This window comes from Tamandua tetradactyla, chromosome 7, assembly GCF_023851605.1.
Source record: "Tamandua tetradactyla isolate mTamTet1 chromosome 7, mTamTet1.pri, whole genome shotgun sequence".
NCBI lineage: Eukaryota > Metazoa > Chordata > Mammalia > Pilosa > Myrmecophagidae > Tamandua > Tamandua tetradactyla.
Window position 1 is genome coordinate 64,682,132 of NC_135333.1, and position 25,938 is coordinate 64,708,069.

The 25,938-nt window shown below is 47.8% G+C and overlaps 1 protein-coding gene across 3 annotated transcripts; it reads left to right on the forward strand.

Moving 5' to 3' along the window:
• The first annotated feature begins 1,300 nt into the window (after positions 1-1,300).
• WASHC1 (WASH complex subunit 1) lies at positions 1,301-25,533 on the forward strand. 3 transcript variants are annotated; one of them, XM_077169659.1, is made up of 12 exons: positions 1,386-1,395; positions 1,667-1,780; positions 4,908-5,061; positions 20,947-21,058; positions 21,286-21,432; positions 21,629-21,765; positions 22,007-22,142; positions 22,361-22,562; positions 22,654-22,827; positions 23,536-23,688; positions 24,485-24,553; positions 24,667-25,532. In XM_077169659.1, exons 3-12 carry the CDS (start codon positions 4,913-4,915, stop codon positions 24,801-24,803), a joined length of 1,416 nt encoding a protein of 471 aa, XP_077025774.1. In that variant the 5' UTR covers positions 1,386-1,395; positions 1,667-1,780; positions 4,908-4,912; the 3' UTR covers positions 24,804-25,532. The 3 variants fall into 3 exon arrangements, with proteins under 3 accessions (XP_077025776.1, XP_077025775.1, XP_077025774.1); XM_077169661.1 differs by lacking the exons at positions 1,386-1,395; positions 1,667-1,780 and adding an exon at positions 1,301-1,380 and having other exon boundaries at positions 24,667-25,533; XM_077169660.1 differs by lacking the exon at positions 1,667-1,780 and having other exon boundaries at positions 1,369-1,395; positions 24,667-25,533.
• Positions 25,534-25,938: the final 405 nt, after the last annotated feature.

Genomic DNA, 25,938 nt, shown 5'->3' on the forward strand with positions numbered 1-25,938 from the left:
TTATGACTGGATAAACAAAATGTGATCAATACACAAAATGGACTATCATTCAGTCATAAAAAGGAATGAGGTTCTGGGCGGGCCACGATGGCTCAGTAGGCAGAGTTCTCGCCTGCCATGCTGGAGACCCGGGCTCGATTCCCGGTGCCTGCCTATGCAAAATAATAAATAAGTAAGGAATACGGCAACAGGGATGAACCTTGAAGACATCATGTTGAGTGAAATAAGGCAGGCACAGAAGGACAGACATTGTATGATCTCACTGATGCGAAATAATTAAAATAAGTAAATTCATAGAGTCAGAAACTAAAATACAGGTTACCAGGGGCTGTGTGTGGAATGGGAAGTAAATGCTCAATTGGCACAGAGTTTTTGTTGGGGGTGATGGAAAGATATTATTAAGCTCATGGGTGTTTACGAAAACTGGTCCTAGGACAGTGATTCTATTAGCCCAAAGCAGTGAAGCTCTGGATCCAGGCTCTTTACAAATGTATCAGAAACCTGAGTAAGAGAAGCTGGCTGTATCCATCTGTCTATCTGCTCAGCGGGTGGGGCAATTCCAAACCCTCTTTTCCAAGCAATCCTTGGAAGTCTTCCCAGGATGCAAAGCATCTTGGTAAGGTTCAGTGCTGGAGAGAATGATTTCCAGGAGAAGGGGGTCGGTTCCCAAGAACAATGGTACGGGACTAGGAGGCTGGGAGAGAGGACAACTTTAAGTTTTCAGTCTCCTTTCCAGTTTTCTTCCTGTAGATCAGGGGCTCAGGATACTAATCCTGCTCCACTCCCTTCACATCTTCCTGGAGAATTTCTAGAGACAGGCTCCTGGAATCCTGGAAGCTAGAAAAATGCCAGGAAACCCCAGCAAGATTGCCAAAGACTGCCCTCTTGCATCTCGCTTCTCCAGGCCACTCAGATCCCAGCTGGCCAGCAAAACGTCGGTAGGGCCTCAGAGTTCGCATAATAGAATGCCACTCAACTTTTCTTTATCCATCCTGAGATCAAGGGTTCCACTGTTATCTGAGGAACAGAAGTTCAATGTCTTCGTGCAAAAGTGACACTACGGCAAAGACAAGAAAATCAGGCGCCTCCGAAAAGATCTGTGAAAACCAGTTAAGTACAGAAGGCTGGTGGGGAGGGGCGGGTTCTCGGACCTGCGCTGAGTGTCAGTCACCAAGGTACACACAGAGGGCCTCGAAGAGGCGAGCCCCGAGGACCGTGCGGGTCTGAGCCTGAGCGAGCGCGGCGAGAGGACAGAGGAGTGGGAAGAGGGTCGTCGGAGTCGGGGGCGGATGGGAGTTCCCGGCAACCGGCGGCGCTAGGACCCCGCGGCCGGGCCGAGCGGAAGCGCCGCGGCGGATCCACGCTGGCGGCGGCGCGCAGGTGAGGGGGGCGCAGGTGAGGGCTGTCAGCACCCGGCCCGCGGGCGGTGGGAGGTCGGCGGGCTAGTCCCGGGCTGGTGGGACAGAGGGCGGGAGAAGGACTCCCGGCCGCGGCAGGAAGGGCAGCTGGTGGGCGGGGCGAGCGCGCGGCCCAGGTCCCGGATGGGGCGAGGGCGGAGCTGGGGGACGCGGAGGAAAGGAAGGGAGGGACTGCGCGAGGGCCTGAGCCGGCCTGCGGGAGCTGAGCAGCGGCCTGACTCGGCCACGACCTGTTTTTTCGCTGCGAGGGTCGGCGCCGAGCGGTGGCCGGGGGGCGAAGGGGTGCCTGCGAAGGTGGCCGGGAGCACAGACCCTGCGCCCAAGCTTATTTCCGACCCTGCCGCTTGATCTGCTGCCCGCCAGTAAGAGATGTTCTGTTGTTCCGGGACTTCACATCCCTGGAGCCAAACCCTTCACCCCGACCCTCACCTTACCCTCGGGAGTGAGGGGAGGCCGGAGGGGGCGGGGGTCTGCTGGAAAACTGGTCTTGGGTCTCTAACCTTCCCACTTCCTCACTCAGCCCGCGGGACCCCGTGACCCTCACGTGCCTGCCCACCGTCTGAGCTCTTCCTTCTAGGAATGGGGCTGAACTGAATCCTCAGACCTTTTCCTTTGCAGCTGCCGGCCTTCACCGAGGCTGGCCAGTGCCCCTTCTTCCCTACAGCAGAGATTTGTAACCTGGTTTAGACCCAAAGAAGGGGGTGTACTTGGTCGGTTTGTGAGATGGATTCCGTGCTCTTACGAAATTATAAAGCGCATTACGAGGGAGGAAGGAGTATGGTGTGTATGTTCTTTTTCCTGGGAGAGTCTGGTTTGTTTATTTTTTTCAGATTCTCTGAGACAGTACTGCCTAAAAGACATAGATAGCGAGCCACACTTGTGATTTTTTTGGGGGGGTGGGAAGAGGGAGTCCCCCCCTTCATTAGAGAAGTTGTGGGTTTACAGAACAATCCTATAAAATACAGGATTCCCATATCACCATCCTATTAACAAGCTTGCATTGGGGTGGAACATTTGTTAAACAATTGATGCTAGATCATTTTTATAATTGTACTATAAATGGTAGCCCATGGTTTAACTTAGGGTTCACTGTTTGGGTAGTGGGGTTTTTTGGTGTTTTTTTTAGTCTGTCACCACATATACAACCTAACATTTCCTCTTTGCGTTCAGACGTGTATTTCATTACTGTAAAATTACATTATGACAAGATTTTTAACAAAAAAGAAACAGGTGAAATTAAAGTATTGATGAGATATTTTATTCTTTTTCTCACATGAAGTCTCTGAAATTCGGCATTTATTTTCACACTTAGGGTACATTGCAATTCAGACTGGCCTGAATTTCAAGTGCTCAGTAGCTGCAGGTAGCATCTCCCATACTGGATGGCAGAAATCCAAGGAGTTCGGTCCTGGTCTACAGGTTTCATTCAAACTCCTTGCCATGATGTTCACCATTTTTCACAACGTGGTCTCTATCTTCCTTTTTCCTGCCACTCCCTCAAGGATAGCCCTATCTCACCGCTGAAAACCACTTGCCATTCCCCTAACATGCCTCTCTGCCTGGAAGGCTCTCCCCACCTGGGACCTAACAAGAAGGTACAGCTGCTTCTAAGAAGCATTTCCTGACTCCATAGCCCGAGAAGAAATTTGCCACTCCTTCTTCAGTGGTCCTCTCCTATTCCCAGCTGGAGTTGAGCACTTACCACTTGATTATTATTGAGGCTGTACCCCCCCCCCCCCACCCGGCTAGTTTAGTGTCTTATTCATCTTTTGTTGTAAACCTGACTGGCAGCTCATAGATGACCAGGAGGTGTGTGTACACAGAATAAATCAGCAGCTAACCCCTTAGATCCTTTAACATACTTGCTGCTTTTTTCTTAAGAGGTTTGTGCCTGCATTACTCACCCTGCCTCCTGCCTACATAGACACTTAACCCAGATATGATAACTAACAATGAGGAATGCATCTCAAGATGTGCCCAGAAAGTATTTCCAGCCTTTCCCCCACTCCCAGTCTTATAAATGGGAAAGCTGAGGCACAGAATTAAGTTAGGATGGCCTGCAAATCTGCATCAATATAAATACGAGTAAGGGAGGAAAGTTCTCCTTGAAAAGGGTGTGGTGGCCTCAGTGGGTTCAATTGCTCAGATGGTTAGGAATCAGCAGGCCCCGCTTTGGTCATTTGGCAAAAAGGAAGAGAAATGGGGAGGTGAGGAATAACTCCTGGGCCCTGGTGAGGATACAAGGTAGGTTCAGGTCTGGGAAGCCTGGGAAGCCCTTCCTGGAACTTGTGAGTGGAAAAGAAGAACTCACAGCTGTCGAAAAAGTTGAAGAGCAGAATGGGTCAACTTGGAAGAAGAAAAATGCTGGCCTGGTTCATCGGACCAGTAGGGCAGAAGAGGACTTCGGAAGCTAACAGAGGGCATAAGGGAGTAAGCTCTAGTTAGGGGAAGATGTTGGCCTGGTTCATTGGGAGTACTGCCAGTTCTCAGGCTGCAAAATGAAAATATGGAAAGAATCAGATTCAGAGAAGGCAAGCCATATACCCAAGGCCACACAGAAGTTTAAACACAAAGGAGGCCTTTTGGACATTCCCTGCCATATTTACCCAGCCTTACTCACGTTTTTGTTGCAACCAGGCCCCCCGCCCTCATATGCTACCTAGGAGAGCACTCTGGGGCACGGTGCCAGGCCTGATTAATGTCTTCCTCACCAGCTTTCCAGCCAGGGGTTGTGATTAGGCCTATTTATAGGGGTCTGGTGCCTTAATATTCTGCCTGGCGCAGCTCTTGCCAATCAAATCAGTGCCGTCTGCAGTGTGATTGCTGCTTTAGTGGCACCAGGGAGTGGAGTTAATTAAACCCATTATAAATAGACTTTGCCCTCACCTTGCAATTTGAAGGAGTGTTTTTCCCTTCCTATTCCCTGCCCCCCAGACACCCTCCCTTCCTCCTGGCCCTCCTTTGCTCTAGCCTGCATGCGCAGAGCCCAGCAGTCCTCTACCCAGAGTCACTAGCTATTGCCTAGCTGATCTTAGGGACAGTGAGAAGAACCCAGGAGATCACATGTGTTTGCTTTTCCAGACCGTGGTGCTATTTGCCATTTGACTGGGGCAATTTTTCACCCAAATCCATCCCTGTTTCCTTTTTACTCTGCAACCCGAGTTTCTTGTTCACCCAGCTGAGAGGCTAAAATGAGGGACCATACAGAAAGGGTACCCAGTGGCATATGAGGCACCTCTGATCAGTCTCTTCTCCCTACCTATTTCCTGGTCCCTGCTCTTTCCCCTCTCCCTCTCTCATTCACTTAAGCAGCTGTCAACTGAACACAGTCTTCTGTGAGCCTCTGGCCTCCTACCCAGGGTTCTCTCTCCCTCTCCTCACTGCCCAGGCTGACCCCACGGCAGACTGTTGGGGTGCCTGGCAGGGTCGGGCTGTGCCCCATGGTGGGTGGAGGTGCAGCTGTTCTGACTCTCCGGTTCCCACTCACAGGTACCATGACTCCTCTGAGGACCCAGCCCTCCTTAGTGGGCCAGACCTATGCTGTCCCCCTCATCCAGCCAGACCTGCGGCGAGAAGAGGCCATCCAGCAGGTGGCAGATGCCCTGCAGTACCTACAGAAGGTCTCTGGAGACATCTTTAGTAGGTGGGTGCTGTCCCCCACCCCACCTGATCAGAGGAGCAGCCCCTTTGGGGATACTTGGCCTTGGGAGGACCTGGCGAGCTTTCCTGTGCCTGAGGAGCCCAGCTTGGAAGCCTTTCTCATAAGTACCAGGGCTTACTACCTACTGTCCCCCAGCCCCCCAGGTTTCCTGGGGGTCCTCCAGGCCCCAGGCACTACTGTTCTCCAGTTTTTCTTCTTCCACCCACTGGGGTGCCTAATCCTGCACTTAGGCCTGCTGACAGAAGATATTTATTGAATACTTCTGTGCAAGGTGCTGTGCTGATCTCTAGATACATCATTGAATAAGGCCAAGTTCCTGCCCAACTAAGGCAGGACTGATGGACTTCAAATGACCAATTTCACAATTATTTAAGTATAATTGTGGTGAGTCCTATTGGTAATAATTTTTATAACTAATATGTGTATAACATTTACCATGTGCCACCATCAATCTGTGTGTGTTACACATTAGCCCATTTAATGCTCATGATTTTTGGCACTGTTTACATTTCCATTTTATAGATGGGGAAAATGAAGCACAGAAAGGCTAAGAGACTTGCCAAATGGCAGCACCAGGGCCCACAGCCAGGTATTCTGTGTTAGATGGCTTCTCTGTGAGGGGACAGAAGGTGCTAGGGGAGTGCCAACATGAGGCCTGATGTGGTTTGAGGTATCAGAGAGGCATATGGAAGGAAATGATACTTAGGTAAAATCTGAAGGGTGAGTAGGTGTTATTGCAGGAGGGTGGATTGGGAAGAAGGAATTCCAGGAAAAAAGTTGGACATGAGTTAAAGCCCTGAGTGGAATGAGCTGAAAGGAAGCCAGTGTGGCTTGAGTGAAAGGTGTGAGGGCAGGGTGGGCAGGGCCTTAGAGGTCACTGATGGGTGACCTAGCACAGCCCTTGGGCCATAATGATTTTTCAGTCTTTATCTCACATGAATAATGAATGAGTGATGTTTGCTGATTCCTTGCAGAGGTCCCAAATTTTTATCCTAAATACAAGTCCTGCCTTTCTCTGGCCATAAGCACTGAGATGGGGCGTGGGTATTTTCCCTTCTGGATGTCCTCACTGTGCTTCACACAGGGGACCTGGTGTCCCACTCAGTGTGAAGTATTTGGCTGCCTGACTTGTGTTCATGTGATGGTCTCACTTGTTCTCCACCCTCCCTGGTGGCACCCCAGACCTGGAATCCCCCTGTCTTCACCATGCAATGCAGTCTCCTTTTTAAAAAATATTTATGTATTTATTTATTTATTTAAAAAAAATTTAACAACAAACGAACAAAAATATTAACATATGATCATTCCGTTCTACATATACAATCAGTAATTCACAATATCATCACATAGTTGTATATTCATCATTTCTTAGAACATTTGCAATGCAGTCTCCTTTTACTTCTCGAGTTATAAGTCCACCTCTTCCCAGAAGCCTTCCCAAACCAATGGTGGGGGTGGGGGTGGGGGTAGGACAGAATTGGTCATTGTCTTCAGCTGGACTTGGTATAAACACCAGACCCTCTTGATTCCTTTGCCTCTTACCTGCCCACTGGCACACCCACCTGCCCCAGACCTATTCAGAATGTAAATGTAACCAAGGGGCAATGCATAGAAGTGGGTAAGGGGTTGACTCTGGAGCAGATGGCCTGGGTTCAAATCTAGTTTCCCCATTTGCTTGCCTGTGACCTTGGGCAAGTTATTTATCCTCTCTCAGTCTTCATGTTCTCATCTGTAAAATTATGATAATGATGGTACTTCCCTCATGGGATTGTTGTAGTAATGAATTAAAAGTGCAAAGGAATGAGTGTATGTAAAATAGTGCCTGGCCCATAGCAGGCATTCAGTAAGGGTTGGCTCTTAACTATTATGCACTGACAACATCTCTACTTATTTGCTATATACAGTAATCATCTGTCAATCTGTTATCAGTAGTTAGTTCCCCTTTAGGCTTCTTTTTGTGCTGAATGTGCCCAAGGAACAAATAAGCAAGAGGACACAGGCTTTAAGAGGCACCAATCCCAGCTTCTGGCCACCCACGTCCAGTGCTGGAATGGTTCATCAGAAATCTTTGTGTCACCACCAGAAGTGTGACTACATGCGTGCCATTCTGTAAGGGCAGCATTAGGCTGGGCCTACTTTCCTTTCCCACTCGAATATCTGACACCTTGTGGACAAATTCATGTTCTCTTACCCACGGATGAGGAGCGATGAGATAGCTGAGCATGGCTCTGCGCCTCCACATGCCTGGGGGTGTCCCATGGAAGATAGGCCGCCTCTCAGGAGCCCCGAACCTGGGCCAGGCTCCCCTTACAGCCAGGCTCCAGGTCCCTCTGTCAATCTTCTATCGCAAGCCCCACGTCAGACTGGACCCTAAGCAACACCAAAGATGCATATAGCGTGGTTCCTGTCCTCAGGTTGCTTACAGTCCAGGATGGAAAGGTTATTAGGGCTAGGTGAAAGCTTGATGGCACAGCATGAACTGCTACAGCTTCTGGGGATCTAAAGAAGAGAGAAATACATAAGAATGGGCACGTTTATCAGTCAGAACTCCCCAAACCAGTTTAAGCAAAAAGTAACGAAATAGTAGAGCAGGCTTCAGAGTTGAAGGGCTTAAACAGTCATCAGGTGTCCCGGCCCCGCGGGATGATCAACCGAAGCTCGAACTCCTGTGAGGGAAGAATGGCATGGGACAAAGAGATGCGAAGAATGGCAGCAAGACAAATATTCTGATCAAGCTGCAAAAGTTTATTGAGGAGGCTGGGTATATATACTTTAGAAGGAGAGGGGGTGGCTAGTAGGGATGGTGGTGATCTGGGATTGGTGGCTGCTGTTGCTAGGGCAGAGGGCAGGTGTACGGTTAGTACTTCTGGCGCAAACTACTATTACTTCCGTGAAGAAGGCTGATTATAGTTTAGGCTGTTTTTTGTTTCAGCCCTGGCAGCCATGTTGCATGTTTCCGGCATCGCTGAGGGTGGATTTTATACATGCTACCTTAATTGTCCCCAACAATCAGGCCCTGATTTTGCTTGTGTTCCATCCCTGCTTCTGACTGGGCTCGGTTCCCAGACAGCCCTGGCTCTTGTGGTAGCAAGTGACAGCCAGGGGGCCAGAGCTTCTCACTCAGGGTCAGGCCCAGCAGGAAAGGGTGCTCTGTTCTGTGCCAGCATTTCCTCCCAAAGTTCTTACTTCTTGGCCTGGGGCAGGTCTTATCCCCTCCCAGAACCAGTTGCTGGGGTCAGGAGGCTGTGACACTGATTGGCTTAGACCTGGGTCACCTGCATCATCCCTAAGCCCTGGTTAAGGCCAACCTGAACACAGGAACCGGGCACATGGGACACACAGATGCCCCAGAGGGGAGTGGGGCCATTACTTGGGTAAGTGGGATTGCATGTTAGCCGGGCATCAGCCTGCCTAAATGCACACAGTCAGAGCAGGCTGCCTGGAGGAAGGAGCCTGCATAAGGCTGTGGGAGGGACAGGGGGTGGTGAAGTAGGGCAGGAGGGTGGGCGTGAAGAACAGGGACATCTAGAAATGGGTGGCCTGGAGCATGAGCTATCAGGGTGTCTGGAGGAGGCTGCCTCAAGGCAGGTGCTTTTGACCTGGCAGCATAGATGCTGCTGTCCGTCTCAGCCATTTGGTTCCTCAGCCTTAGAACAAGGCATAAAATGTTACCTTTCCGTGTGTCTGTGGGCCTTGGGGGCTCTGCCTTATGCCCTCAGTACGCTCACAGTGAGTGGGCCCTGGTGTGCTCCAGTGGATGAGGGGAAGTCGTGATGAATAAGTTAGGGCACATGGGGGATCCTCCCAACAAGACAGGGTTTTGAGCTTGATCCATGAATTATAGTGAGCCATGACAGGTTCTTGAGCAGGGGAATGACAGAAGAGACACGGAAGGTTGGTCAGGCAGCTGTCCCCGGATGACAGGAGTGGGGAGAGAGTGAGTCCCCCCTGGGGGGCCCTGGAAGCTGGAGAGGGTGAGCAGGGTGGGATGGGTCAGGGACATTTCGAAGGAAACAAGGACAGGTCATGGCAGGGATTGGGAAGGGGGGATTGGAGGAAGGGGAGGAACCAGCAGAGGAAGGGGTGGGAGTGGGAGTTCCGAGACCTTGCCTCATCTGCCTGTCTCCCCCCATTGCAGCAGCTGACAAGAATGTGGACTTTGCATTTTTCATGGCTTTTGCAGTGGCCATATGACCCCAGCTTTGAATCGCCTCCACTTTAAACATTTTTCTCCTACTTGGAAACCTCTTGCAAAGAAGAGACAGGTGGGGAAAGGAAAGATACTCTCTTCTGTCTCTCTTCCCCACTGCTCCCCCGTCTCAGGCCCCCAGTTCAGCAGGTAAGGGAGCTAATGGAAAATTAGCATTCCAAGGGCCTTCCTCCTGTTCTCCCGCAACAGGGAGCCATGCTGAGACTGGAGAGAATGACAGGTACCTGGCAGGCTCCTCTACCCCACTCCTTTCTGTCTGCCTCCATCTGTTCCATCTTCACTTGGGAGAAGCCAGGCCCTGAAATGCCTACCTGGAGATGTTACCTGTTTCTTGTGGTGAAGTGGCCTGGGGAAGAGTACCCTGGGGACAGATCCAGTATGTGAAAATTTGATGCTATCTTCTGCCAGTCCCCCATCAGTCCCAGCCCAGCTCCCTTGCCTGAGAAGCAGCAGTCACTTTCCAGTACCTTCCTTCTGGAAAAAGAAAAAATTTTCTGTGAAGCTTTTTCCTTTCTTCCCTTTCTTTTTTCTTTCTTCTTCCTACCTCTTCTGCATTCTTCCCCTCTTCCTCCTCTTCCTTCTCCCTTTTCTTTTTTTTCCTCCTCTCTTTTCTCCCTTCCCTTCTTTTCACCTTCCCCATGCTTTCCTTTTCCTCACTTCTTTGCTGTGCCCTTCTTCCAAGCTTCCCCTTCTCCCCCACTTTCCCTGTCCCTTTCTCTTTTGATTGGCACCTAGTGGTCCCCAGGGTTACTAAGCACTCAGTCAGCTGCTTACGTAATTAACAGGTCATTCTTAATTATCCCGGTGAGTGGAGAAGGTAAAAGTGAAGGTAAGAGCCCAGGTTCAGGGTCTGCTGGGCCAGGGGATAAGACTGAGGCAGGGGAAGAGAAGCAGCAATTATGGGTCAGGAGTAGGGGCTCCCTCCTCCCTGGTAGCCTCGCTGGGACTGGCACTCTGACAGTCACAGCCAGCAGCAGCCCCGATGGGCTGCGGCCTGCCCTTACAGGGTTGGTGGTCATCTTTGAAAGTGGTAGCACAGGGAGCCAGAGTACCATCTGGGCCATCCTTGTCCTTTTCCTTCTCCCACACCAGGACAGTGGTCCCTCCGGTGCCTCCCGCATGCCACCCATACCAGCTAGGGGAACTGCTTGCTATTCCACTGATACCTGCCTTCCATGGGTTCTCTTGCAAAATGCCTGTTTCCTCTGCCTGGAGCATCCCATCTTCAGGTCTGCTTAAAACTTACTGCCTATTCCATGAACCCATCTCCCACCCCTCCCCACTGGACATGCACACTCATGTATGGTTGCACACACACATTCACACTCACGTAGAAGTTCTTGCTTTCCTCTGAATGCTCCTCATCCCTCCCCAGCTCATGGGATTGACAGGGGCAATAATAGCGAATGTTAGCTGAGGTTATGGGCTGTGCCAGCAGCACTGGAGCACCTTACTTACATTGGCTCCTTGGCCTTCACAGTATTTCTGTGGTAAAGAAGTTACAGCTGAGGAAGCTGGGGCAGAGACCAATTCAGTGACTTGCCCAAGATCACTCTGCTCCTGGATAGCTTTGAAAGCCAGGCCTGTAGGCCTTGTAGTTGTGCATTTTCCTTTTGGGTCTCCCTGTGGTAGTTGTGTGTTGTCTAAGGCATCTCTGTCCCCCACAGCCCCTAGATGTGATTGCAAACTGAAGGCATGCAAATCTTATTTATTGAACAATGAGGGGTAGGGAGGAAAATAAAGAAAGAGAGGGATGTTTGGAACAGCTATGGAGCACCAGTCCCCAGCTCCTTGAAATGAGAGGGGCTGCTTTCTCATTTCTCAAAATCTTATGCCCCTCAAGGGATGGATAGAGTAAGATGGGCAAGTAGTGGGAGCTGTGAGCACACTGAGTGAGCCTCCGCCATCCCGGATGCTGATGTTGGCAGCCCTTTGTCTGCCATGCCTGGGCACATGTAATGGGGATGTAGCCTTATCAGTGAGCTTGAAAATGACCTTCTTTGAGGTAGGCCACCAAGCCTGGAGGTCTAGACAGGGAAAGGTAAACACATGTCCTTGGGCCACCATCCCCCTTCCCGGGTGAATGTTGCTGCTAATCAGTCATGGCCTAGCCCCAGTGCAAGCCTGGCAGTCCTTCCTAGCACAGCCTTCCAGTTGGTCACTGCAGTTGATTGAGGGGGCGTAAGAATTGAAAACTCTTTTCTCTCCTAGGCATGATGATATGTGACCACAAAGACTAGACATTTGGGGGGCTTTGTCCATAACCATGTATCACTTAGAATTATAGGTTCTGGATAAGAAAAGAACCCCGGAACTCATGCCCCCCACCCTTCTGCCCCACGCAGGAATCACCCCCAGAGCACCCCTGACAGAGGATGACCAAGCTGTAATCTGACTGCTTAGCAGAGCTGTGCAGCAGTTTGTTAGAAAGCTCTGCTTAGGCAGAATTGAGATCTGCCTTCTTGTAACTCCATCTCACTGGTCCTTATCCAACCCTCTGGGGCAACAAGAGAGTAAGTCTTCTTGTTTTTCCACTTGATAGCACTTTTGATATTTTTGATCTTTGGAGGAAATTATCATAATCTCTAAATTATCTCATCTCCAGCCAGATTATCCTTCAGCTTTGTATGGCCTGACCCTCCTTAGGGTGTTTGGTAATTTGACTCTTTTTATTCAGCCAGAATTTGTTAATCCCCTCTTGCCTATCTTCTTACAAGTGTTAGGAACACAGTGGTGACTAGGACTGGAAGGGGATTCATCCTTTTAAGGCGTGTGTCCAGTTTAATACAGGGACAAATGTGGATGAGATCAGTACAGGGTGTATTTGTGTTCATTAGTTAGGAGGCTGTATTTTCCCTATAGTGCCTTCACAAAAAGAGGTGGATGTTTTATAAGTGTTTATTGAAAGCAGGAGGGAGGATAGGGGAGGGACAAGGAGGCCTTGTGCCCAAAGATATCATTTCCTTTTTAAGTTGCTTCAACACATTTTCAGTTCATTGTGAGTTTATATCACCTCCAGGTCTTTTTTCACCTGAACTGCTGCTGAAACAAATTTCCCCACCCTCTTTCTTGTTAAAGTTTCTTCTCAGCACTGTCTTTGCTACATCCTGTAAGTTTTGGTATGTTGTGTTTTAGTTTTCATTTGCTTCGGGATATTTCCCAGTTTACCTTATTTCTTCTTAACCATTGATTATTTAATAGTATATTTTTTCATTTCCACAGATTAATGTATTTTCCATTTCTCTCTCTATTTTTGATTTCTAGCTTCATCCCATTGTGGCTGGAGAATATACATTGAATAATTTCAATATTTGTACGTTTATTGAGACATATTTTGTGACCTTGACATATGGTGTGTCCTTGAGAAGGATCTCTGCACTGGAAAAGAGCATCTATTCTTCTGTTGTTGGGTGAGGGGTTTGTGTGTCTGCTAGGTCTCGTTGGTTTTAGTATCATTCAGGTCTTCTGTTTCCTTATCGATCTTCTGTCTAGGCAGTCTATCCAATGTTAAAAGTGGTATATTGAATTCTCCTACTATTAATCTAGGACCGTCTAATTCTCCCTTCAAATCGATCAATATTTGCTACATATGTTTTAGGGTTCTGCAGTTAAGTGCATATATGTATATAATGGTTACATCTTGTTGACTTGATCCCTTTATTAGTATATCATGTCCTTCTTTGTCCCTTGTAACATTTTGTCTTAAAGTCTGTTTATCTAATATTAGTATAAAGTTACCCCAATTTTTTCCCCATCCTTTTTTTTTTCTTTTAACTTTTTAAATTGTATAACATATGTACAAAGCAAAGCAAAGAAAAAGGCAACAGTTTTCAAAGCACCCTTCAACAGGTACTTATAGAGCAGATCCCAGGGTTTGTCATGGGCTACCATACCATCATCTCAGATTTTTCCTTCTAGCTGCTCCAGAACATAGGAGGCTAGAAGGAATAAATATTTTTTTTAATCATTGCAATCAACTTTTTTTTTCTTTTTTGTGAAAAACGCCATATATACAAAAAAGCAATAAATGTCAAAGCACAGCACAACAATTAGTTGTAGAACAGATTTTAGAATTTAGTATGGGTTACAATTCCACAATTTTAAGTTTTTATTTCTAGCTTCTCTAAGATACTGGAGACTAAAAGAAAAATCAATTTAATGATTCAGCAATCACATTCATTTGCTAAACTCTACCTTCTCTGTATAACTCCACCATCACCTTTGATCTGTCCCACTCTTTAGGGGCATTTGGGCTATACCCGTTCTAACTTTTTGAGGTTGGAAGGGGCTGTCAGTAATATGGAGTAGGGAGATGGAACTAGCCAATGTTCTGGAGAGGCTGGGCTAGGTTTCAGGACTTATCTGGACCAGGGACCTATCTGGAGGTTGTAGGTTTCTGGAAAAATATCCTAGTGCATGGAACCTTTGTAGAATCGTATATTTTGCCCTAGCTGTTCTTTAGGATTGATTGGAACCGTTTTGGTTGGGGTTTGGCAAGTTATGATAGGTAGCACTGTCTAACTGAAGCTCGCATAAGAGTGACCTCCAGAGTAGCCTCTCAACTCTATTTGAACTCTCCAAGCCATTGATCTTTTATTAGTTACACTTCTTTTCCCCCTTGAGGTCAGGACGACATTGTTGTTTCCATGGTGTCAGGGCCAGACCCCATCTCTGGGAGTCATCTCCCACACCCTCAGGGAGACTTTCACCCCTGGATGTTATGTACCACATAGGGGTACATGATTTCACTTACAGAGTTGGGCTCAGAGAGAGTGAGGCCATATCTGAGCAACAGAAGAGGTTCTCCAGAAGTAACTCTTAGGCATACCTTTAGATAGGCTAAATTTCTCCTCTACATACATAAGCTTCACAAAAGTAAGCCTCAAGATCAAGGGCTTGGCCCATTGATTTGGATATTCCTAACATTTGACACAGTATCAGGGGTTTCCTCAGTGGTAAAGTTTTTAATAGTTCCATATTTTTTTCCCCATCTCTCAAGGGACTATGCCAATATTTTTTGATTATCTGCTTAATAGAGTCTTGGATGTACCATCCTTTCTCTTTTAGCCTACTCATGTCTTTGAATTTAAGGTGAATTTCTTATAAAAAGCATGTAGTTAGATCATGCTTTTTTATCCATCCTATCACTCTTTGCTTTTGTCTGGAGTGTTTAATCAATTTACATTTAAAGTATAATGATAATGCAGGACTTTTTTCTGCCATTTTGCTATTTGGCTTTCAAAGTCATATACCTTTTTAGTCTCTCAATTCTTCCATTACTGACTACGTTTATATTTGTTGATCTTTTGCAGTGAGCTATTTTGAGCCCCTTTCCATTTCTTTCTTTGTATACTTTTTTGTACATTTCCTCTGTGGTTATCATGGGGCTTAAATTTAACATTCTATATCTACAACAGTCTTGTTTGATTTGTTACCAGCTTAACTTCAGTAGTTTATACAAGCTGTTCCTGTACCCTTCTGTCCCACCTTTTTGTTGTTCTTATCACAAATTGTATCTTTATATGTTGTGTAACCAGAAAGATTTATCTTTACTTTTTATGCATTTGTATTTTAGAAACTGTTGAGATGTAAAAAGTGGAGTTACAAACCAAAAATACAATATAATAGTAGTAGTAGTTATAATTACCCATGTAATTACCTTTACCAGAGATCTTTATTTCTTCAGGCCCTATCAGTCTACTGTCTGGTATCCTTTCCTTTCCTTTTTTCTTTCTTTTTTTTACATAGGCAGGCCCCGGGAACAAATGAAACGAATGGTATCCTTTCCTTTTAATATGAAGAACTTCCACCTTCCATTAGCATTTCTTGTAGGGCCAGGCTAGTAGTGATAAACACCCTCAGCTTTTGTTTAACGGTGATTTGTTAATTTCTCCCCCATTTTTGAAAGACAGTTTCAAGAGATGCAGTATTCTGGGTTGACAGTTATTTTCTTCAGCATGTTAAATATTTTGTCCCAGTAACTTCTTGCCTCCATTGTTTCTGATGAGGAATCCGCACTTAATGTTATTAGGCTGTCTTGTACATGATGTGTTGCTTCAGTCTTGCAGCTTTCAGGATTCTCTCTTCATCTTTGGTATTTGACAGTTTGATTATAATGTTTGTGTGTGTGTGTGTGTGAATCTCTTTGAGTTCATCCTTCTTGGAGTTTGTTGGGCTTCCTGGATATTAGTGTCTTTAGTTAAATTGGGGAAGTTTTCTGCCATTATTTCTTCAAACATACCTTCTGCTCCTTTTTAAAAATTTTTCCTTTTAGAACTCCCATGATAACATATATTGGTATATCTGATGTTGTTCCAAGTTTTCCTGACTATTCACTCTCATTTTTTTTTTTCCCTTTTCCCTTTCTGCTCCTCAGCCTAAATAATTTCAATTGTCTTATCCTCAAGTTCACAGATTCTTCTTCTGTCAGCCCCAATCTGCCATTGAACCCCACGGAGCAAGTTGTTGTACGGTGCATTATGGGAATACAAGTCCAGGCACAGCAGAAACTTTCAGCAAATGACCACTTTTTTGCACAACACAGAGGACCCAAAAGATCAGGGGAAGAAATCCCATTGTGCCTGGCCTCCTGGGGAGGCCAGACTGTGCAGGTCAGGGTGTGTGGATGACAGTGCCACACGCACCACTTCATAGCAAGGAGACAGGCCCTGTGCTATTGCAGTGGGAGGTATTTAGCCACCCCAGGATGAGGGGCCCACCACTGAGCATTCCTGCCCTGATAAGCATCTGTGTTGGTTGTTTCAGGTCTCCAAGTTTAAGGCCTGGTTGGGCCGTTTCGTTTAACTTAAAAATCTCCCCTGGGTTGTCGAATGGAAGCCTGAAATACTGCACACAATAGAAAAAGAGGCAGGAGTGGGGGGAGTTGATCTTGTCCTAGGTGTGTGCTCTTGGCCTTAGCAATTCCCCTGTTTACAGAGACCTGACCGTCTCTTCTTCCCATTCTCGGTGCTCTCTTGTATGTCTTAAAGCCAGTAGGCAATCCTTTGCCTAGGCCACAGCAATTTGACTGTTTCTTTGACTGATTTAGCTGATTTAAATTTTACTGATTTAGCTTTGGCAAGCTGCTGCTGCATGCAGGGTGAGTTCTGGGACTGTGAGCCAGTGTCCTGGTTCAGTTAGTAGGCTGCCACCCTATGTATTGGCACAGGTACACATGAACTCCAGCGGGCATACAGGGGTTATTCTGCTCCCTCTGGAACCGGGACCAGGACCCTGCACTGAGAGCATGGGCTAACTCCACACCATGATGGAAAGGGGCCCCTAAGGGCCTGATGAGGTTTCCCTGCCATTTTTAAGTTGATTTTTCTTGATTTGCTGCTTACCCAATTATTCCAACCTTGAACTATTTTCTGGAGCTCTGAGAAAGATGGCTCTGCTAGTTTTTGCTTGTTTTTCAAAGATTCTATGGGGAAAAGTACCCTGGAGCATCTCACTCCACCATTTTGGTTGACCAGAAGTCCTGCACTTGACTTTAAACCTAAATGTTGGGTTTCGCGGTAATTCCTTGTCAATATAATCTTATTGGTCACAGCCCATACTTCTGTCCTTTCAGGATTATTTTTAATATTTATTCGATCATGTAGAAGCCCCTCTCACATTTCTTATCCTCCAGTTTTAATAAAGTGTGGAATGAGCTGTCTGGGACAGAGCCTTTTCAGAGACCTTCTTGCAGGCTGATCAGTCCATTCTCTGGTCCCCTTCAGGTGTTATTCAGTTGGGTCTGATGTACTCTCATCCCTCTGTTCATTCCATCTCATCCAAAGGATTTTGTGAAAAGCTGTCAAAATCCTTGATGAGTCAAGATTCCCTGTTTAAGGTTTTTCCCCTGATGTACCAGTCTAATAACCCTGTCAAAAAAAAGAAATGAAATGAGTTTAGAACAGTGCTGGCCCCTGGGACTTGCCTCTTCCTTTCATAAGTGTTTACAAACTCTCTAATAATACATTCCAGAAATTTGCCAGGGATCATCATTAAGTTTGATATTGGCAACTTCAAGAAACTAGCACTTCTCTCTCTGCTTAAGAACCAGAACAGAATAGCCTTTGTCCATCTGCAGTTCTGATGTCTCTCCCTTGTTCCACGTTGACAGAGTGGGGTGGTTATGTAATCACTGAAAGTTGCGTCAGCACCCAGGGGCAAGATGTGGCTGAATTGGAAACTGGAGGTCAGTTATAACAGCATGCTGTAATGCCCTTTTGCTGTGGATGGGACCTTTCTCCTTGCTGAAAAAGATGTGAATTAGGGGATTCTGCCTTCTGTATTGAAAACTGTGACCTTGTTTTCTCTGTACTGCTGCCATCCTCAGACCAGGAAAATGTAGCTTGTTTGGGTGCCTGCCTGTACTCCCAGCCCTGTCCCCTCAGAGCTCCCTGGACATGAGAAGTCAGAAGTTCAGGGAAGACTCTGTTAGGGGATGGAGACCCCTGGATTGTGATGTTTATAGATCGGGTGGGTTCCCTGGGGCCAAAACCTTCTAGAGTTGGTGATGAGGAGATGCTATTGGAGGGTTGAGCCAGACTCTTGACTGTTTATTTCAAGTCACGGAAAATTCAGTTTGGTGGGGCCTTTCTGCCATCCTATCCCCATGAACTAAACCTGTAACTTCGCTTCTTGTTTCATGGGCCTCACATGTGTGCTTACTCTCGCCAGGCAGATGCTGGGATATGGCCACTCTGGATGTGGGACTTGTTGGTCACAGGCAAGGGCTGGTGTTCTTGGAGAGAGGGCAGCTAGGGGAGCAACTGGGAGGAGTAAACCCTAACTTGTGAGTCCGAGTTGGCTCTGGAGCAGCTTGATATTGTTGAATAATGTGGAAAATCATAAGTGAAGCTTATATTTAAATTCAAAGCATGTTTTTTAATTTAGTTTTTTATAAACATTTCCCCTTTCCCCCTCCCTGCATCCACTGATATCCTCTAATCTGTTTTCTGTCCCTTATAAGTGACATCGTATATTTGTGCTTATGTGCTGTGGTAGTTAGATTCAGTTGTCAACTTGGCCAGGTGAAAGCAACCAGTTCTGTTGCTGTGGTCATGAGCCAATGGTGCATGAACCTCATCTGTTGCTGATTACATCTGGAGTCGGCTAGGAGGTGTGCCTGCTGCAGTGAATGATGTTTGACTTAATTGGCTGGTGCTTAATTGAGAGAGCTCAACGTAGCACAGCCCAAGCAGCTCAGCATACCTCATTTCAGCACTTGCAGCTCAGCCCAGGCCTTTGGAGGTACAGATAGAAGTCACCCCTGGGAAAGATGTTGGAACCCAGGGGCCTGGAGAGAAGGCCAGCAGAGACCATCCTGTGCCTTCCCACGTGAGAAAGAACCTCGGTGGAAAGTTAGCTGCCTTTCCTCTGAAGAACTAACAAAACAAATCCCCTTTTATTAAAAGCCAATCTGTCTCTGGTGTGTTGCATTCTGGCAGCTAGCAAACTAGAACATGTGCCTTGCTTATTTCACGGAGCATGTTTTCAAGGCTCTCCTATGCTACAGTTATGTCTCAACTTCATTCTTTGAATACTAGTCCATTGTGGGTACGTATACCACATTTTGTGTATACATTTATTCATTGATAGACACTTGGATTATTTCTACCTTTTAGCTATTGTGAATAATGCTGCTATAAATGTTAGTGTACAAGTATCTATTTGAGACTCTTTTCACTTTCTTTGGGTATATACCCAGAAGTAGAATTCTCAGGTAATATAATTCTATATTTAACTTTTTGAGAAACTGCTGTATAGCTTTCCACAGTGGCTGCGCCATTTTACATTCCCACTAACAATGTACTAGAATTCCAGTTTCTCTTCACCTCTTGTTTTCTGTTTTTTTTAAGTAGTAGCCATCCTTGTGGCTATGAAGTGGTATCTCATTGTGGTTTTGATTTACATTTCCCTAATTGATAATGATGTTGAGCGTGTTTTCATGTGCTTATTGGCCATTTGTGTATCTCCTTTGGAGAATGTCTGTAAGTCACTTTCCCATTTTTCAGTTGTGTTGTCTTTTTGTGGTTGAGTTGTAGTTCTTTGTGTATTTTGGATGTTAAGCCTTATTCAATATATGGTTTCCAAATATTTTCTTTCTGTAGGTTGCCTTTTCACTTTTTTGATCATTTCCTTCGATGTATAAAAGCTTTTAATTTTGATGAAATCAAATTTATCTACTGTTTTGTTGCTCACACTTTTAGTATTATATCTAAGAATCCATTGCTGAATCTCAGGTCATGATGATTTGCTGCCCCTAAGTTATCTTCTAAGTTCTATAGTTTTAGCTCTTGTATTTAGATCCTTGATTCATTTTGAGTTGATTTAATATGGTGTGAGATAGGGGATCTAAACTTTATTCTTTTGCATGTGAATATCCGGCTTTCCCAGCACCAGCAGTTGGAGAGACTGTTCTTTCCCCACTGCATGTACTTAACACCTTTGTTGAAAATCGGTTGCCCATGTATTTGTGGGTCTGTTCCTGGACTTCTGTTCTGTTCCATTTATCTTTGTCTGTCTTTAGACCAGTATCTCACTATTTTGATTACTGTAGCTTTGTAGTACAGTTTGAAATCAGGAAGTGTGAGTCCTCTAATTGTTCTTTGGGTGTATGGGTTTTATCCGTAACCATCGAGTGAGCGCCTCCCTGGTGCCAGGCACTATTGTAGGCCCTGGGAACACAGCAGGGAACAAAAGAAAGCGCTTACCACCTGGGAGCAAACATAGTCAGTAGAGGCATGATGCCCTTTGGTGCTTCAAGCAAAGTAAGGTAGGGAAAGGGGTTTTGGAAGTAGCAGGGTAGGGTTTCAGACTCTGTGACTGGGGAGACTTCACTGAGATGGTGCCTCCAATAAGGAACCAGCGTGTGGATGTCTGGGTGGTGGCACTCCATTTGATGCAAAGGCTGTGGAACAAGAATGCATTTGACATATTCAGAGAAGAGCAAGACAGCTGGTATTCCTGGTGCCCACAGGCCTAGGGGTGAGAGTGAAAGCAAATAAGGGACCAGATCACAAAGAGGCCTGCAAACCTTGGTAAGAACTTGGGATTTATTCATAGGAGCCCTTCATTATGCAGAGGGAGGGGCATTTCCTCATGAATAGGCCTGGGATTTGATTTTAGGTGATGTGTTTAGTCTAGCCTTGCCCCTTGCTGGCTATTTGACTGAGACCAGTCATTCAGCCTCTCTGAACTCGTTTCCTTATTTGCAAAAAGAGGCCACTTCTGCCTGTTTCACACGATACCTTGTGAGCAGTGTGTGGAAATGCTTTACAAACTGTAAAGAGCTGGATCTTTATGTATGTGTAGGTAATTATGATTGTCCTTTTGGCCATCGCTACGTGAGGGGTGGCATTCAGGAAGGTAGGAACCATGTCCCTTTAAGTGGTGGGTACAACCACCAACTCAAGGCCAGCATGATTGTCTCCCCAACCCAGAGCTGCAAGGAACTTAATTTGGTCAGTTCCTAGGTTGGATATCCTATAACCTAGGCAGCACCAGGATCGGCTCTGACAATCTGACAAGCAGGTCACACTGCTTTGTAAAGAGCCCTTACATAGCACCTGGCTCCTTGGGCCTGCCTTCAAAAGCAGGAAGCTGCAGGGAGATGGGAGCAGCTGTACTTGCACCCCAAGCCCCCATCCTCTTTTCTGTGGCAGGATCTCCCAACGAGTAGAGCTGAGCCGGAGCCAGCTGCAGGCTATTGGGGAGCGGGTCTCTTTGGCCCAGGCCAAGATTGAGAAGATCAAGGGCAGCAAGAAGGCCATCAAGGTAGCCTGTGTGGCCCCTGGTCCCTGTGGCAGTTGGGTAGTCCCAGAAATCCCTACCATCTCCCCACGCCTCTGAGGTTGCCTGGGTCCCTCCCTGCCTTGGCTATCCAGCCCCACCCCAGAATGTACTCTCCTTCCCTGGCCCCTGCCACTTCCCAACCACAGGCTCTCCTGAGTTCCTTGACCCCCCTGAGGAAGTGAATCTCAGATTCCTCCCGGTGTCCTCAGGTGTTCTCCAGTGCCAAGTACCCAGCCCCAGAGCACCTGCAGGAGTACGGGTCCATCTTCACGGGTGCCCAGGACCCTGGCTTCCAGAGACGCCCACGCCACAGGATCCAGAGCAAGCACCGAGCCCTGGATGAACGGGCGCTGCAGGTTTGTGGAAGCACACTTGACACACTTACACCCTTCTTTGAGGAGACGAACAGCGGTGGCCCAGTAGGTGCAGGAGGAACTGAGCTTCTACCATAGGGTTCTGTCCCCAAGAGGATTCTGACTAGGATGGGTGGAGGTCAGTTTGGCCTCAGCTAAAATATACCATCCCTGTCGCCTCCCCTCCCTTCCCCTGCAGGAGAAGCTGAAATACTTCCCTGTGTGTGTGAACACCAAACCAGAGCCTGAGGATGAGGCGGAGGAGGGGCTGGGCAGTCTTCCCAGCAACATCAACTCCGTCAGCTCCTTGCTGCTCTTCAACACCACAGAGAATCTGTAGGGCCAGAAGGCAGGGCTGCGGGGGGGGGGGGGGTAGGGGGGGGACAGGCCTGGCTTAGCTGGACACCCAGGGGTGCAGCCTCCTAGAGTCTGGTGGGCCAGGAGCTGACTAGTTTGGCTTGGGTTATAAGGCCTGAACCCCCAATCCAAACTAATAGTTACCCCTTTTGAAGTGGGTGATGGGTCAGGAGTGTGGATCTTAGCTGATGATGGATTGCCTAACCTCTCCACCCTTTAGGTACAAGAAATATGTCTTCCTGGACCCCCTGGCTGGTGCTGTAACAAAGACTCATGTGATGCTGGGAGCAGAGACAGAGGAGAAGCTCTTTGATGCGCCTTTGTCCATCAGCAAGAGGGAGCAGCTGGAACAACAGGTAGCAATCAGTGAGGCCTGGGTGGGGCCTCACTAGAGGACAGAGGTGTAAGTAGATGAGGACGTGGAGCCCTGCCAGGATTCTTCTTAGAAGGAAGGCTCTCTTGAGGGCCCCTTATCTACCCCAGTGGTGCATGGATATGTACAAGGCCAAACTGCAGGGCCTGTGCCCCCTACAGCCCCCCATTACTGCTTATATGTCCCTGCCTGACCTTGTAGGTTCCAGAGAACTACTTCTACGTGCCAGACCTGGGGCAGGTACCCGAGATTGATGTGCCATCCTACCTGCCTGACCTGCCTGGTGTTGCCGACGACCTCATGTACAGTGCTGATTTGGGCCCTGGCATCGCCCCTTCTGCCCCTTGCACTATTCCAGAACTGCCTACCTTCCCCACAGAGGTAGCTGAGCCTTTCAAGCCAGGTGAGCAGAGAGCTAGGAATGGGAGTTAGGCTGGGGAGGTCCCTGCCCTCTTCTCCCTGAGACACCTCATACTTTCTCACTTCTGTTTCAGACCTAGAAGATGGGGGGCTAACAGCACCTCCACCACCCCCGCCTCCCCCTCCCCCTCCCCCAACACCGACAGTGTTGGTCAGTCCTCCCCCACCTCCACCCCCACCCCAGACCACAGCCCCTTCAGGCCACAGTGCTGGGGAGGACGATGGCAGCAGCAGCCTGTCTCCTGCAGGTAGGAGCAGCAGCCGGTGGGTATCATAGAATTTGGTCACTTTGAGGGGACCCTGGATTAGCTATCTGAATTTCAAGATCTCTGAAGGAAGTGGTCATAAATCCTTGATTTTCAGAATAGTTCCAGGTTAAATATATCATTTTGTTGGGGTCACAAAATAATGGTTTTCAAACTGTCTGCAGAGCACCTTCAAGTAGAGGGAGGCTGGATAGGTGGGACTGAGTTTCCTGTTCCCATTTAAACCAGTGGAAAAAAAGGGCTCTACTACTTAAAGAAATTTGTTTATTGAAAATATTTGTGTCCCCCAAATTACATTTCAGTTTTAATATCCTATCTCCCAGTCTAAATCCAACAGTCAAGAGATCCCTTGTTGGATCAGGTATCCTTCAGACAATACCAGCACATTCACATTTCCAGGCCCACCTTTACAGGTAGAACCTAAATGGGTGGGGGTTGGAGAGCAGGATCAGCTACGCTCACCTCAGATGGATGAAGTCGTAATTCAAGCCCTGTGGTCTCATTTCTTATTTGTGCCCTTGGCTAGACTTCACCAGCTTCCTTTCTGAAGAGGAAGAGCCCTTCCTCAGAGGCCAGGTTGAGGTGAAGCCTCTAACAAACCTCACCCCCAGAACTGTAGGGTGGACAAGATTGGTACAGCCCAGTCCTGCCTGAGTAGCCTTTCACCTGTGTACACAACTCCCCCCTCAGTACAGGGAGCGCCCAGAGAAGTGGTTGACCCCTCCAGTGGCCGGGCCACACTGCTGGAGTCCATTCGCCAGGCTGGGGGCATCGGCAAGGCCAAGCTCCGCAGTGTCAAAGAGCGCAAGCTGGAGAAGAAGAAGCAGAAGGAGCAGGGACAAGGTGAGGGCACCCTGGGCCCGTCCAGTGGGAGGGCTCCATACAAACAGGCTCCTTCTTTCCCAACTACCTCGAGTCCACACACCCCCTCGCACCCTCTCTCCAGAATGTCAGCCCTGACCAACCCCCACTCCATGCTCTTCCCAGGGTAATAGGTCTTCACCATTATCTAACATCCACATCCCTCCTGCCTGGGCTGTAGGTTCCTTACTGGTTTTGGAGGCTGCCTAGTAAAGCTTCCTTTACAAGTTGGGAGTGGACAGAATCTTACTCAGCTCAGACCAAGACAAAAAATCTTCTCAGACTCTGCCAAGAGTCATCCCAAGAAATGGTCAGGGACATAGGCTATTTTTAGAGACAGAATCTGAAGGATTAACTCAGTTCCACCTCTGGAAATTATAGATTATCTGTTTGCTGTCCCTGGGCATAAAGCAACAGTGCCTGGAAGAGAGCAGCCCTGAGTTTGAGTCCCAGCTATGTTTCTGACTTGCCCTGTTATCCTAGGCAAATTATTTAGCCTCTCTCTGGGCATACAGTAAGTTTGCCCTTTTGTCTCACAGGGTGGCTCTGAGAATTTGCTACTCAAGTGGTTGTCCATTTTCTTATTAGGGCCTCAGTGCTACAGCCATGGACAGACCAAAGTGCTGAGGGCTAGTAGTAAACCTGGTGGCTTTGGAGAAGGTGGGGGTAGGGGGTATGGGAGGATAATGAGCAAGAAACAGGCAGCTGCGACCAAGCCCCCAAGGGCAGCTTGCATGTTTCATCCCCAGCCCCCCTCCTATTGGCTTTTCTCTTGTAGTGAGAGCCACTAGTCAAGGTGGGGACCTGATGTCTGACCTCTTTAACAAGCTTGCCATGAGGCGCAAAGGTAAGAGGCAGCAGCATAGGTAGTCTCTGCGTTCTGCTGTCTAAGTTACCAGGGACTGGGTGAATTGGTGCTCCCCTGACCAACCTCCCTCACTCTTGATCCTTCCATCCCAGGGATCTCAGGAAAAGGACCCGGCACAGGGGCCAGTGAAGGGCCAGGAGGAGCCTTCGCCCGCATGTCAGACTCCATCCCACCTCTGCCTCCCCCTCAGCAGCCCCCAGGAGAGGAAGAGGATGACTGGGAATCCTAGGGGCCTCAGCTACTCCTTCCACCCTAACTCAGTCTTAAGCTACTGCCATGAAATGGAAATAGCCAGGCTGGGCTCCTGCCTGTCCTCTCAGCCCCTGCTGCCCGTGGAGGATCATGGAGGATTGTCCAGTCTGTGCCTGGACCTATGGGAACCTTAGAGGCCAAGTGGCTGGGGAATGGCTTCCTCAGCCCATCTCAGAGCTGGGGAGTGCTTTGAGATTTCCTGTGATCTGCTTGTGTTCCTGTTCTACCTGCGCCTTCCATCAGAGTGCTTTTCTCTTCCCTAAAGAGATCTACGGCTGTAAAGGTAACATGATTCAACAAAAAGTAATGCACAATCTGAGTACAAACCAACAGTGTGCTTTTAATAAAGGAACTATGGCTGTGCAAAATACAAGTGTCTCCTCCAAGCTGGTAGCTGTCCTGCAGGTCTCTGGGCACAGGAGACAGAAGAGCAAAGTGGACAAAGATCCCTCTCTCAGGTCAGGGAGAGAAGAGGTGGAGGTTACCAAGGGCAGCTGTTGCAGATTGAGAGGGAGGGATATTTTCACAGGAAAAAAAAAAATCTCAAGTGACAGACACTGGGTTTCTAAAAATAGTCATGCCGAAAGCCTAATGGCCCTTGGCGTAATTGCTGATGTCAGGATAGAAGGTGTCTTGGAGTTTGCTCAAGTGGCTGAGAGAAATGAGGGTGCTATTGAATTCAAGGAGGAACTGGAACCCAGCCAGGGAGATAGAAATCCGAGGGAGGGCTGTGGAGCAGGTGGAGGCAGAGCTTGATGACTTACAGAGCAGAAGGAAGGTGACTGAGGTGGTGAGCAACCTCTGGGCAGGAGGAGCCCCATGGACACCAGGGCCAGTAGAAATGGGGCGTTAGATGGTCTTAGTTTAGACAGAGAGGGTGAAAGGTCTAGAACAGCTAATTTTAGTAGAAGAGGAGGAAGGGTAGGGGCAGGTGGGCCTCTTCCCATCTCATCTCTATGAAGGTGGAGACTGAGAGGCTGAACCTGGAGGAAGAAGCTGCAGTTTCTGCCACCTCCTAAAAGGCTGAGCAGGAAGTAGGGAAAAAAGCCTGATGAAGCCAGGGGGGATGGGAAGTAAGATTTGATTCAGGCAGGCAACTGCACTGGCCGAGG

What these genes read in the sequence shown, in the direction of transcription:
- WASHC1 (XM_077169661.1), top strand. Translation starts at nt 4,913, where the DNA reads ATGACTCCTCTGAGGACCCAGCCCTCCTTAGTGGGCCAGACCTATGCT. An exon ending in TCTGGAGACATCTTTAGTAG is followed by an intron (nt 5,062 to 20,946) that starts GTGGGTGCTGTC and finishes TTTCTGTGGCAG; the next exon opens with GATCTCCCAACGAGTAGAGC. An exon ending in TGGATGAACGGGCGCTGCAG is followed by an intron (nt 21,433 to 21,628) that starts GTTTGTGGAAGC and finishes CTTCCCCTGCAG; the next exon opens with GAGAAGCTGAAATACTTCCC.